The sequence below is a fragment of the Struthio camelus genome, chromosome 3 (assembly GCF_040807025.1).
Source record: "Struthio camelus isolate bStrCam1 chromosome 3, bStrCam1.hap1, whole genome shotgun sequence".
Classification (NCBI taxonomy): Eukaryota; Metazoa; Chordata; class Aves; order Struthioniformes; family Struthionidae; genus Struthio; species Struthio camelus.
The window spans coordinates 56,181,208-56,195,276 of record NC_090944.1 but is presented as its reverse complement, the minus strand read 5'-3'; the positions used below and the strand labels follow the sequence as shown (position 1 = coordinate 56,195,276).

Here is a 14,069-nt window from a genome sequence, read left to right as displayed (position 1 = left end):
AGGAGCATGAATGATCTGAGTCACTTTGGTCACAGAATGTAACAGTTTTCAGCAACCAACCCAATTCTCTCTGCTGCTTTGCTGAGCTCAATTCCTTTGGATGTCTTGCTCCTTCACCCCAGCCAACATCTCTGCATGGGTACATGATGGGAGTAGGGCCAACAACAAAGACGCTAAGAAACACATCTAGATTACGCACCTAAAATCGGTACTGCCTGCCCTCTGCCATACTGGAAGTGCAACGATATGTATTTTGTATATCTTAAAGGCAAATATACATGTTACTATGGCCATTTGTATGCCAGGATACTCCACATACTCAGCAGCTGGAATCTATCTGATTTCTTTTGTTTCCTTAGTTTTTAATGTGATCTTTGATCTTTCCTGTCTCCAAATGCTCATAGGTGTTACACAGATATCATAGATCAGATATCATTATGATTCTAAATGGGTGATCTAATAAATGTTACCAAAACCAGATGCCTTCCCTTTCCCTAAGGGATGGCCGAGGCAGTGTTACCTATAACGTGCACGCACCCCAGCAAAGGAGGTACAGCGAAGGCAGACAGATGACAGTACTTCTTACCTCCCCTTTGGCTGCTGTTACTCTTCCCTCTCCTAGGCAGTGGGGATCTGCTCTATTTGGGGGAGGGAGAGGAAGAAGTCCACTGAAGGTCTGTGGTCCTGGGAGAGGAGCGGGTGACGGTGGTGCAAGGGTAGGCCATGAGCAGGCATCTTGCGATCATTTTGCTCCTTAATTTCATTCAATAAGTAAAGTTCTATAGAAAGGTTACTGGTTTCCCATCAAATTCAGATTAACTGGGCACTGTGGGCTGGGGAGAGGGCAAGGAAGAGATGGGTGACAAGGCGCAGAGAGGGACTCCTTACCCTATAAACTGCTCCAGATTTATTCCTAAATTGTTTAAGTATCTCAATACTTGATGATATGATGAGACCCTTCTGGTACAGGCATTGTAAAAAGTTCAGATAACTCCACACATCCCTATCTCCATCCATTATTAAAAAACAAACAAAAAGTAATAAAAAAAAATAGGGCTTACAGAAACAAGTCCTTAAATAAAAAATTTTGTTTTGTTTCCTCACACAATTTTCTAAGGTCAAGTCATGGTGTCAGTGTCAAGTAAGGTATGCATTCAAACCCTACAAAACACTAAGCAACTGAAGTTACAAAGTTATTATCAAATAGTGCTATTTTTCTAAATCAGTATTTCTTAAAAGTCCAGAAAAGCTAGATCAAATTATACTGATATCCATATGAAATCCATAACCACCTTAGGAATGTATAAAGGTATTGAGATTTACATAGGTTATTTAAGTAAATGGCATTTTTTCCTCACAAATTCATTTCAGAAACACAACACTCCAATAGTAGGTTAACAGAAATGAATCATCCTATAGTGTGATAAATAAGAGCATCTAAATAGTCTTTTTACAATTTAATAAAATGTACTCATGTTCAAATTCTGTTAAGGACCTTACGACCTCACACTGCCTTTGTGTGCCATAGCAAAAATGTCTTTAACAATATATTCATTAAAGGACATTTGCATATCAAAAGGTAGTTTAAAAGAACTGAATACAAATCTTAAACTTTCTGAATAATAATTCAAGTTACAAAAATTTACCAGTAGCATCTGGAAAAATATCAATATAAATATATCCGTTGGATTTACTACTGATTTTATTAAACTAAATTACTAAATACAAATATAGGAATTGACATAGGTCACAAGCTCCTCCAAATAAATAAAAAAGACCTACTAAAACACTCCTCAGTTTCTCTCAATTTTTAAAATTCAAAATATGTCATATCAATAAAATCTATAGTTGGAGTGTAGGTTTTAAATATGGTCATATAGAGAGAGATTTTTTTATTTAATATGCAAAACTGATGATTCCAGCTAAGAATTTTACAAATACCAGTAGTTTTGGCACAGTTAAAGTATGGCCATTGTATAAACTGTAAGTACAGAAAAAATAACACTAGAACTTTCAAAACTGAATGAGTTTAAAATTACTGGACATGAAATCATAATCAGTAGTAAAATCACAAAGAATAATGTGGAGGTAATCTTTTCTAGATGCTACCAGAACAACTTTTTCAAGTGTAAACTTCTGGAAAGAACATTTCTATAGACACATTTTTAGATTTTTGACTTAGAACTACAGACAGTTTTGTTTTTTGAAAATCAGAATTATCTGTAGAAGATTAATTTGTTTCCCATTACAGTTTCAGATTTCTTCTTCATCCATAAAATTAACTGCAGTGAACTTCCAGGAGTAAAAAGCTGTCTTTTTTCAGGCTTGAATAAGAGGAGAAATAGTCACTTGTCCTGAAAGCTGGCTACAATTAAACATATTGAAGACAAATTACAAGCTGTAAATATAAAACTTTGGGTACTCTTTTGTGATCCTTTGTTATATAAGTACTGCATTAAATGATAAATAATCAGTATTCACCTATAATTGCCTACCAGAAGCTTAAAATGTTATGTGAATAGATCATAATTATAAAATTAAATACGAAAAGACAATATTTACCTTTTCCAACTGGGCATTTTTTTTTGATTTGTACAAAAACTCCCCTACTGCCACAAAGACAGAAAGCACCAATCCAGCTGCCAACACGATGAAGATTCCTCCAATGTTTTGAACCCCCAAAGCACTGGCTTCTTTGCTTTCCTCCTCTGGGCAACCATTGCCTCTCCACCATTTCTCCTTCATCATGTGGAGCTTGCCCTCTTCTTGCAGCTGAAGAATTGCTATAGTGATCTTGTCTCTATATGGAGAACCTAAAGAGATCACAGGGAAAATACTGCATTGGTGTATATTTTAAGGCAAGTCAGGTATTCCTGAGATGATTGAAATGTAAGAAAAACATCACAGGAACAACTGCATCCTCTTCTTTTACAGCCATAAGTTATTACGGAAAAAACATGTATATCTAACCATGGTCACATTGCTCACATAAATACAAACCTACAAGCACTCACACACACATACATACACACACAAAACTTGATCCAACTGTTGTTGTCTGTACGCCAGGCAACTTGATGTAACAAGCAAATTATCCCAGCATACTCTATCCCACAGCCTCAAACATCATCATGTCCAACTATTAAACCCAGTCAAAGACCATTCACCTTTCTGTTCACATCAGCCTTTTAATTACACTGCAGTAGAGTTAGTTTCACTTACCTAAATCTACAGGTTATTGCTTCATAATCTAAAGCTTATCCACAGACTGACATTTAAAGAGAACTTTATATTATTGCTTATTAAAAAAGAAACAACAACTTAGTGTTCAGGACTAAGCTGCAGAAGTTTCTATTTGATAGACTGTCAAACGCTTATGATACCTCCCAAGCACTTCACAGAATCACAGAATCGTTTAGGTTGGAAGGGACCTCTGGAGATCATCTAGTCCAACCTCCCTGCTCATGCAGGGTCCTCTAGAGCACGTTGCCCAGGACCATGCCCACATGGCTTTTGAATATCTCCAAAGATGGAGACTCCACAATTTCTCTAGGCAACCTGTCCCAGTGCTCAGTCACCAGGTAGTAATGCATTCAAAAAGATAGAGTTAAGTGTGTTTGGATAACATGGATGTGCATTTGCATATTATTAAATTTATTTCTTTCTCATAATTTAATATTTCCTCAAAATGTCTTAGGATAATTTCACAGCTGCTGAACATTTCAGTATTTCAAAGTGGAGTTTTCAGGGTAAAGTGTTATGTCTCTGTTATGTCATCTGCTTTTCTTTTTCTTCATATAGTGCATACAGACTTCTCAACGAGTACTTTACAATTTATATCAATTAGTAAATGATGGCAAAGCAGAAAGCTTTTCTTTTCTGAATGGTTACGAGTAAATCACATAAGTTAGAAATCCTTTCTATGCTTATATTTCGTGTAATGTTTCAGGAGAGAACAAGGCTATCCTTCTTCTCCTGCTTTGAAAACAGGAACAAAAGACTTTTCATTGAAGTGGTTAAGAACTCCTGGTAAAAAGAGTAGATGAAAAGTCATGGCACTCCCTCTTTCATGTGACATTGATAGGAATGCAGCTCTAGAAAGGATCCCTCTTCCCTTTCTTTCTGTTATAATAATACTACTTACTAGCTATAATTTTATGTAGCGCCTCCATTCACTAATAAAAGGTATTTTCATTAATTTGATACCTCTAAAAAAATTTCCTCAATATCCTGTTAGAGAGATGCTGCTCATCTGACTTTTTCACATATCCTGCCATCTGTGTGGAAGGAGCTGAAGGAATGCATGTGCAGAATATTTTATACCACTCTTGGAAAACATATATTTTCATTTGGAATTTCTCCTCCCTGAACACAACATTCAACTTATTCTCATACATCTAGAACTTCTCATGAGAATGTAGCTGGCAGAAAGTGTTACTGTAACCAGCCTGGAAATAAAACACAGAATGAACCATTAATTAGAAAACACTCTGGGCCTTGTTCCTTTGCTCCAGAATAAAAGGTGGGTAGATTTAACCTCAAAGTAAAGTTGAAAGACCTTGTGTTTTTATCGTATATCTGCTTACGGAAGAGTGGGTTCTGTACAAGAAGCTAAACTGTGTTTAGATAGGACTGTACGTGAAATAGAGAGGGGTGAAAATAACTTCTTCGACCCCCTGGTACATGCAGGAGTCTAAGTCACAGCATTTTAGATTATTCTGATTATGGTGAAGCTTTTTGCCTGTAGTTGACACATTTCTTCAGTCAGATGGGAGAAGGAAAGTGATTAGTCCATAAGAGCCTGGGGAAATGTAAGTGCATGCTATAACCTTTTGGGGATATTTTCAGCACTGCACTGCCTATAAATATTTAACAATAACAACTTAAAGAACATTATATCTGAAGAAATAATTTTGGACCAGTTTAAGCCATCTTTTGATTTGACAGGCTGCTTTCTAATTAAACTCATTTGCATTTTGTTTCTACGCTTTCTGTTGGTCTAAATATAGGTAGTACCAACCATTCTTCATCTATTATTTATATACTCTAGGGGTCAGATTTGTACACCTACAGTTCTAGTCCATTTGAAGTACTTAAACAATGAATAAACTGATGAATTCATAGAAAGAAACCATGAAGCACAAGATAATCCTATCTACAACTAGTTAAGATTACAAGGCTTGCATTGGGAGTATGCGTTCAAAAAGTGATTCATTTCATCAGTATTTGTATCATTTTGTATTGGTAATTTGCAACTTTTTGTGCATGTATTTATGGAACAGACAGGTTACAAAGCCTTTCACGTACCTACTGCAATATTTGTCCCTACGATATCGCATTTTCCTTGTCTTAAAAATGATAATCTTATAAATAAAGGTCAATATGCAGTGTGGAACGACCAGCCTTGAGTACTGCTAGTGTTCAATTAAATATTTAAAGAATATCCCAAAGTGGAAACTTATACCTGTCAAACAACTAGCATTAGATGCTGCAATTCTATTCTATTCCTGAATGACTTACAATGACCTAAATTCATTGATATATATTTTCCCACAAACAACCTGAGAATATCTAATAATCTGAAAGTTGAAAAGTAAGTCACTTTTAATGTTGTTTTTACAAATTCAGATAGTTATTAAAAGAACAAAAGAAGAAAGCACAGCACGACTATTCTTTCCTAAAGTTTTACTTGCTCCTAGATTTTCTTCTTAGGTACAAGCTGGATCGCAAGTCCCAGTGATGGGAAATGCGCCCAGAAGCCCCTGAAGTGGCTAAAAGTATCATGGTCTGATGTTTGGATGATGAAGTTAGCATATGAAGAGAGCAGAAAATACAGAATGCCTGGACAAGGCATCGAGGTTACATTCATTAAAGCTGCTGTTTTTCCTGTAGAAATGAAAAATTTCGGCAAGTAAATACAATAGGTTTTGGTAATTCGGCAGTAATTTTCACTATTACTCCTGTCAACCCGAGTGGAAGGTGAATATAATGGAATAACTCCTTCCATGAGGTGTTGCAGGGAGGTCATGTCTTGTTTGTATGTTTTTTCTAGATCCTGAAATATTATTTTAGAGAGTTTTCTATTCAGGAGACAAAATAAAATCTGGACTAAAATTTTAAAGCTTCCAGACCATGTATATGAAAGCATTTGCAAAATAAAGACAGTATGAATAAGAATAAAGTAATAAATCAGAGATAAAAAAACGAGAGAGCAAAATTATGCTAGATTCATAGAAAGTACATGTAACACTAATTTTTGTGTGAAGAAATGTGAATTTCAAATGTCAACCTATGATGAAAAGAGTAGTTGAAAAAATCTTACTAGTGTGTGCATGGGGGAGGACTGGGAGGGGAGAGACAGACATATTTAAAGCTCCATCCCAAAATCAGGAATAAATATACAAATATCATCTTCCACTGGGTGCAGAGAAAGAGAAATGCAGAAATTTCGGACTTTTTATTCCCCTTCTTTTCAAGGCTCCTACTGTTTTCTTTTCTCTGCCAACTGATCAAATATCCCCGTGAAAGACAGAGTCTGGAAGGCCTACACAACCTAATAAATGTATTATTAGCTAATCCTACTGCACTTGCAGTTTGCAGGAATGAGAATGCCCACTAGAAACGAGTTTCTTCAGATCTTCTATCTTGTTCTACAGGTGGTGGAGACCTCAGTGGTTTCCTATAATCACAGGGGTAAATGAATGAGGCAATGATTTTTATTTGCAGTAACCTGAATATGAAGATTTAAAATAAAAAAGAAAGTTTATTTGCATAAAATTTTATTGTCTGAAGCATCTGTACAAAACTAAGACAACTAAGTTTGAGAAATATTCCAAAAGTTATATGGAAACACCACTGAAGTCTCAGTACATAAAGACTTATGCATATAATTATATGTTTAGCTAAGACTTATGAACACATAATCTTTATATATTGAGGCTTCACTGCATACAGATTAATATGCCAAAATCCTGCTATCTGGCTGGTCTTGGAGATGCTTGGAGTTGTACTGGAAACTGTATACCTATATAACTGAATTTGGCTCTAAGTAAATAAAAAGGAATGGCAGCATTCCATCCAGTCCTTCATTAAGCAAATGCTGAACTAGAAACTTGTTTATATTTCATCATTTTGAGCCATTTTATTAAGAGAAAAAATTTCCACAAATTGCTTGGTATTTTGAAGTTTGAAAGTCGGTGCCCACATTACTAGTTCATACTGAGGGAAGTAACCAGTTCAAGCTCTGGTTTTAGCAGCTGGGAGGGACAAGCACTGAACTCAGCATGTATTAAATGCATTGTCACAAGTAGTAATTAAAAAACATTTGGTAAACTTTTGGGAGAGCTTTTTCCAGCATGAACTCATTTGCAGTGCAGTTACACTAAATAGATCTGTCTGCCCTAAAGCTAGCGTTGAGTACATACCTATATACGCTGCAGTCACGATCTGACTCCAATGTAGGGGTAGCTAAAAATTCCATTAAGGTCTCTGCCTAACTTCATTTATACTACTGAGGATGGGTAGAACCATTTAAGTCTTGGCGCATCTGCATTTCTCCATGTTCTTCTCATACCTAAGGCCTACCAAAAATCACAGACTAAATGTTCTTGCCATTAATCCATTTGTACACGTTGTTGGATCATACTGGAAAATTTTGTTGGATAAACCAGCTCTTTTCTCTTTCCATCAGTTACCATGGCTGATGACGCTTTCCTTTTCCCTATACAACATAAATTTCAGTCTGGTCCTTTGGGACAGGCATTACTTGCTAAGGGATTTACTGGTGACACAGCATGTGAAGTTTAGTTTCTCTGAAATGTCACTCATTTTGGAGACATAGGCATGACAGACACAAGACTCTAAGTGGTTTCATTTTCATAAAATTGTGCAGTAGATGTTTAGCCCACAACGATCCATGGAAAAACAACTTCCTGCAGCCTCATGCATCACAGACCCCAAAACACCTTCCAGTAATCTGTAACAAACTCACTACTGAGTAATAAAGACTGACAGCCACACTTATAACATGCCATAGGAAAGCAATAGGCAGCTCAGGGGCATGGGCAGCAGTAGAAGCACTTAGTTTCGTTCCACAAAACAGTTTTTCTTTTAAAAGGCACAGCCAGGTTTGCTCCCTAGCACGATTAACGGTTTCACATTGTGATGGGAGGGAAGGGGTGGAGAGAAGGGTTATCATAGCTTGCTTCATTCTTCCTACTTGTGAATTCAAAAGTCTCCAAGCAACACGTGAAGAAAGGAGAAGAAGTCTGTGAGTCACCCGTCCCCAGCTCCACCCTCAAAACCAGCTCCTTGCCACTGAGGGCCAAATCATAGAGTAATGCCATTGCAGTAGCTGGGGATGTGACAGATTAAAATTCTTTGGCGAGTGTAGGAAGCAAGCAATATCCTACACTGAAGAGAAGAGCCACAGAACAAAAGAAAAGGCAACAGCTGCTGCCTATCCAACATGGGAGTAGATTCTCCTTTATGCCAAGTAAATGAGCAAGCCACACCAACCAGATACCTTGGATACTGGAGGATGTTCCTGCCCTGACCTCTCCCATAGGTTGACTATCAAAGAAAAAAAATTATGCCACTGATGAAAAGATATTCTCAGTAGAAAAATTAGCCACTTCTATAAGAAGTAGCAATTACATAGTTATTTTTAAGAGTACGGAACAGTCTGATGGTCATTGTAAGAGACCAGGATTTAGCATATGGATTCTAAATGCAGCCTTGATACAGACTTTCTTTGTGATGGTAAGTGAAACGTTTTCCTGTTTCCTAGCTCTATGCCTTAGAGCAAAGTTGGTGTTTTATATTTATGAAATGCTCAGACATTACAGCATTTTCACCTCTAAGGTACATATAAATTAGTAACAAAGCATCCCAGATACACAGGGCTTACATACACTTTCCAAGTTTACATGTCCTCTGGTTTTTACTGAAAATGATAGCTATATTAATAAACTTTCAGTGTGTATAGCTCCTTTTAATATAGAAAGGTGTGAAAATCTTGTTTTTGCCACCCCCAAGAAAAATATTTCAGAAAGGTCTAGTAAAGTAATATTTATATACATTTTCTATGCATTTATGATTAATACATTAAAATATTATATTAATTTAAAGATTAATATAAAGTATACTTCTTGTTCATCTACAAGTTGCTTTTCTATTTCCTCATGGGCTTCAGGTTCTTCTCAGCATGAAGAAGCCTTTTTCAACATTTTTAAGCACTCTAAATGTTGTGGACAACATTGCGAATAAGTAATAATAAAGTGGCAGGTTTGAAATAACTAACACTTGCAATCTTAATTTTGTTTTGTTCCATATACATTAGATTTCCCATCCCAATCTTTTGGATTAAATACATAACTCTGAACTTTAACTTTTTTTTTTTTTTTCCAAAAGACGTAGCAAGATAAAATATTTATCAGGATCAATTAACATTTCTGATGAAATAAAATTGTAGTGTTTCCTGATTCTGATTGTTAACCCTGAACAACACTTCATGCTACATTAAGTCCTGTGTGCGTTACCATACCATAATATTAGACATACTGCAATCGTTAAATATGCATTAAGTTCTAATTTTTACAATGGAAAATCCTTGACAGTTTTTTACAGCAGTCTAAGATATCCCACATCTAATTAAAATATAAAACAGATTCAAAACAAAATCCCAAATAAAACTGCTTAACATTCCTTTTTTACATATAATTGCTTCTGAGCAACTCTCCATGTATGGTTCAGAAAAGATAAGTCACTGATAAGAATTAAGGAATATTTTAAATTAGTATTTTATGCAAAATGTAATGAAAACTCTTTCATAAGTTCTTGTGCTGTCTAACTGGTTTCTGTTCTTCCTAGTCACTACCATCAACTCACTAAATTTCTGGTCCTTTCTCTATAGAACTGTCTTTAAGGAGTTAATTTAAGGAGTAACCAGTTTAACCAATTGTAACTAAGAAAGATAATTTATCTGATATTTATTTTAAATTAATTTTCTCATAATTCTCTAACTATAGACATGCACCATAATCGATATTAAACTTAGATGAGTACAGGGGAGAATTAGGACTGCAATAGCCATTCATTCTCCCTTTCATAAGTGTTTATGGTGTTTGGCACTGGGAAGGGGATATCCTTGGGTGTATTAAGTTGTAACTAGCTCAAAACATATCTATCCTTCACTGGTGAGTAAATTACAAAGATACATATAGAACAGTTGCCCATCATGAAAAATTAAATTAGAAATGATGATACAAGTTTTACTAGTTAATTTACACTGTTTTCCTCTATTCCCTTTTTCAGTATCAAGATAATCTGAATACGAAGAACAAGGCTTTTTTCACTATTGTACATACTAAGATCACAACTATGTTATTGTATTAGACATGCACATTCTAATGTTTCTTTTTAACACAGTATAATAATTCTTTTTAACACAGCATTTTTTGTTAACACAGCATAATTTTCTCAATCTCTCCGCTCTAAAGCATGGCCCTTAGACAAAATAAATACTGAATGCAAAAAGTGAAAGTTAGTAACTTTCATTTATAGACTTTGCATGTACTGTAACACCAAAAAAAGTTCACTGAAAAGGTCATAAGCTTAATATGTTACTACCTCTCTGCTACTGTTGAACTGTGCAGTCATAGAATACCCGTGTTGAAATCTGTATCAAGGAAATGAGTGATATTGCTGTAGCTACAACTATTTCATCTTTATATATTGATTTATATATCAATTTATATATTGATATTTTTTTAATTTCCATTGTAAACCTGCATCACTCACATAAGAATGATTTACAAATAAGAGCCTCCTTTGTGGGCAATAGTTTTCTAATATCACACAGCAACAAACAGCTGAAGAAAGCAAGCTAAAGAAAATGCTATATGCAATTTTACAACACATGAAGATTTCAGGCAGGCAGGCAGAGTATAATGAAAAATGAGAAAAGCCTTGAGTCATAATAGAAGGTGCCCAGAGCTGAAAACCCAGTCCATGACTTTGCAGAGATCACCCTAATTTCCAATGTGGGAAATTCTGCAAACAATGAGTGTCAGTATTTTGCCATTAGGTTTCTTTTCATGAATGAGGTATGAAGTGGCTGTTGAGTACATCTAAGAATAGTGGCATTTTATCTGGCCAATCTATATTTCAGTTACACAAACTGAAACAGCTTCAGACCTTTGGAACAGTTCCTGCAAAGTTTCACACTATATTTAAGGATGACAATAAGAAGCTTCAGCTGCTACTGTTTTATCCAGCGATTTCAATATATTTATAATCCCTTTAATCAATAAAAGAAGCTGACTATTTAAGTTTTCCATGCAGATTTCTCTTCCCTAATTTGATTTATAAGGTTAAAGTGATTAGAGAGGCAACAGAGTCAGTTCTTCACGGATTTTGGGGAAAAGGAGACATCAAATAGCTGTTTGCATCATACACACAGTGAGAGTAAGAAGCCTCAAATATTCAGAGAGTGCTTAAAAACACTGACTACTGTATAAGATTTCAGTGTTTCATTCACTGTGTAGTCTGTCCGTAAAACACCATGGCAGATACAAAGCTGTTGGTTCTAGCCAAAAGTCTTTTCACTTGTCCTAGTCAGCTTAGAGACTCCTCAATAGTAAGGTTGGATGAAGTAATAAATATTCAGATTTCTGAAGAGCTTTCCGAGTTTTAAATTTATTTTCTGATACAAGGAAATCATTTGGGTGCAAAAAATGTAACTTCGTAGGCTCAAACATAGCCTCTATTTACCCCTTTCGGATGCAAATTCAAGTCAGCGTTCAAAGAGACGGGTCTTGACCGTGTAGCTAGAGTCTGAAACACTTTCATCACAAAAATGTCGAGTTTCAGTACTGCGAACAAAGAGAAAACGATATGCAAGCACATTTCGCATAGATGTATAGAGAGAATCACGGAATTGCTGAGGCTGGAAGGGACCTCTGTAGATCATCTAGTCCAACTCCCCTGCTTAAAGCAGGGTCGCCACATTGTCAACATACACATTTGTGGAGCTACTGTAGAGATTTCAAGAATGTATCTATATATAAACTTTTGAATTTTAGCTGCAGGTAATAAATGTTCTATTATTGAATGATTCAACACACATAAAGTGAGCCACGCACTGTCAAGGCTGTGTCTGACACCTTCCACACTATGGATAACTGAGAACATTGACTTTGTTTACTATGGTTGCGCCTAAAGACCAAGTAAGAGTACTGCTCGATTCTGTCAGGCACTTTGCAAATATAGAGAAGCAGGCAGCCCCAGAGCTCATTCTATTATGCTTTAAAAAGATCCCCATAAAGTGGCAGGGAAAAAAATAACACCTGAGAAGTAAACTGTACAGTATAATGACCCCTGTTAATGCAGTGGGGTCTTTCTATGTGGAAGAAGGGGAAAAGGTCTGGGGATAGCTATGAAGGAGTTAAGCTCTAAAGGAAGAAAAGAGAAGCATGTTTGGTGAGAAGGTGGCAAACATGGAATGAAGTTGAGACAGGAGAAAAACAGGAATGAAGCATATACTGAGCTGAAAGGACAGTACAGTCAAAGTTATAACAAATTCCCTTACTCCCAGAAAAGCCTACTCTCCTTTTACAGCTATCTCATCCTTCAGGATCTCAGGCTGGCTGTCATCAGATCTCTCATAAATCCTTCTCTGATAGGGAAAAATCATCTGCATCTGAACGGCTCCAGATTTGAGGAAATCTGGCTGGAACATGCTGGTCAGTATTTTCCCACGGGAAAGTGGTGCTAACAGGGCTTATTATCCCCTCACCATAAGTTGGGAGTATCAAGGGGAAAAAAAAGGAAAAGGAAGAGAATAAGAGTGGCCTTAAAGGCCACTTTTTCCCATAGTAATAGGCACACATGGAAAAACAACCCGGAAACAACAGAGAGACAGTTAGCTTGCACTAGTTGAAGGGGAGAGAAGAGGAGGGAAGAAGAATAAAGAATATTTTTCACAGAAGGATATTTAACTAAACTAGGGAGGCTATCAAGGAAGAAAGTAACTGGCCGAATGAGAAAGAAAGACTCCTGGACTTGGAAGAAGCAGATTGAACTATTTAGACCTAAAGAACAACCAAGAGTGGAGAGGTGATGAATGCAGGTAGGTTTATTATTTTGTCTGGGGAAAGAAGTAAAAACTGCACACACACACATACAGCCAGCTAAAGGAGAGAACAAATGCTTTTTGTAATCTTTACAAAGGCTGTGTTCAGTTTGCTTTCAGTGATTCCAAGTCCCACGGAAGACCCTGAAAGCATTGCAGTTAAACTACCCGACAGTGAGTGAGGGGCGATACTTATTGCATGGACCTGGGTTGCTGGGAAATGAGGTTCCATTTCCAGTAAGTGGTGAAAAAGGAACCCTTGACCAGGAAAGGTGAAAGAGAGACAAAATAAATAGTTGACGCTGTAGCTTTTTCAGACTGGGAATGCCTAAGAGTATGTAAACCCTGTGTGCTCGGATGCAATGCAGTAGTTTGTTTCTAACTGGAGGGAGTTCTACCAGGACTGAGACATTTTCTATTTGTAGATGGATCTTTGACAATGCAATACACATACAGTTCCAGGTGTGATTATGTCAACGTGGCAGTTTTAATAATGTCTTTGCTTTATTTATAGTTGTTCAGTAAATTCCCACTGGAAACTCAGCTTCTCTAAGGCAGAGTTTGCTAGCAACAGCTACTGGAAGTTAATTTTTCTGGTAATTTTTATTGAATTTTTATTGATATGAAGTGAGTGTCTTAATGTACCTTTCTCAGATAGTACTTTAACATACTCGTACTTCTGAGGTAACTATAAAAACAGTTCTCCCACTAAATGTTTTAGCTACACATTCTTACATTTCAGCAACAATAAATTAACTGCTAAAGCACCTGAAATTCCCAAATTAGTTTCAATACATGGTCTGACCTGCATAAAAATAATTTGCATCATTTTTTATGCATTATGTTCAACTAATGAAGACAAATGCATTAATTTGTTTTAGTTATAGAAGAACTGAGGGTCAGCAGTTTTATGCATGTGTAAGTGATGAATATTACA

General features: G+C 36.2%; 1 protein-coding gene across 3 annotated transcripts in view; it reads right to left on the bottom strand.

The window, feature by feature from the left end:
* The window catches only part of GRIK2 (glutamate ionotropic receptor kainate type subunit 2), a 424,245-nt gene that overhangs the window by 17,736 nt on the left and 392,440 nt on the right, over positions 1 to 14,069 (bottom strand). For all 3 annotated transcript variants that reach the window (XM_068937889.1, XM_068937891.1, XM_068937890.1), the window contains one exon: positions 2,563 to 2,813. In XM_068937889.1, the coding sequence (XP_068793990.1) occupies positions 2,563 to 2,813 (251 nt within the window). The remainder of the gene's footprint in view (positions 1 to 2,562; positions 2,814 to 14,069) is intronic.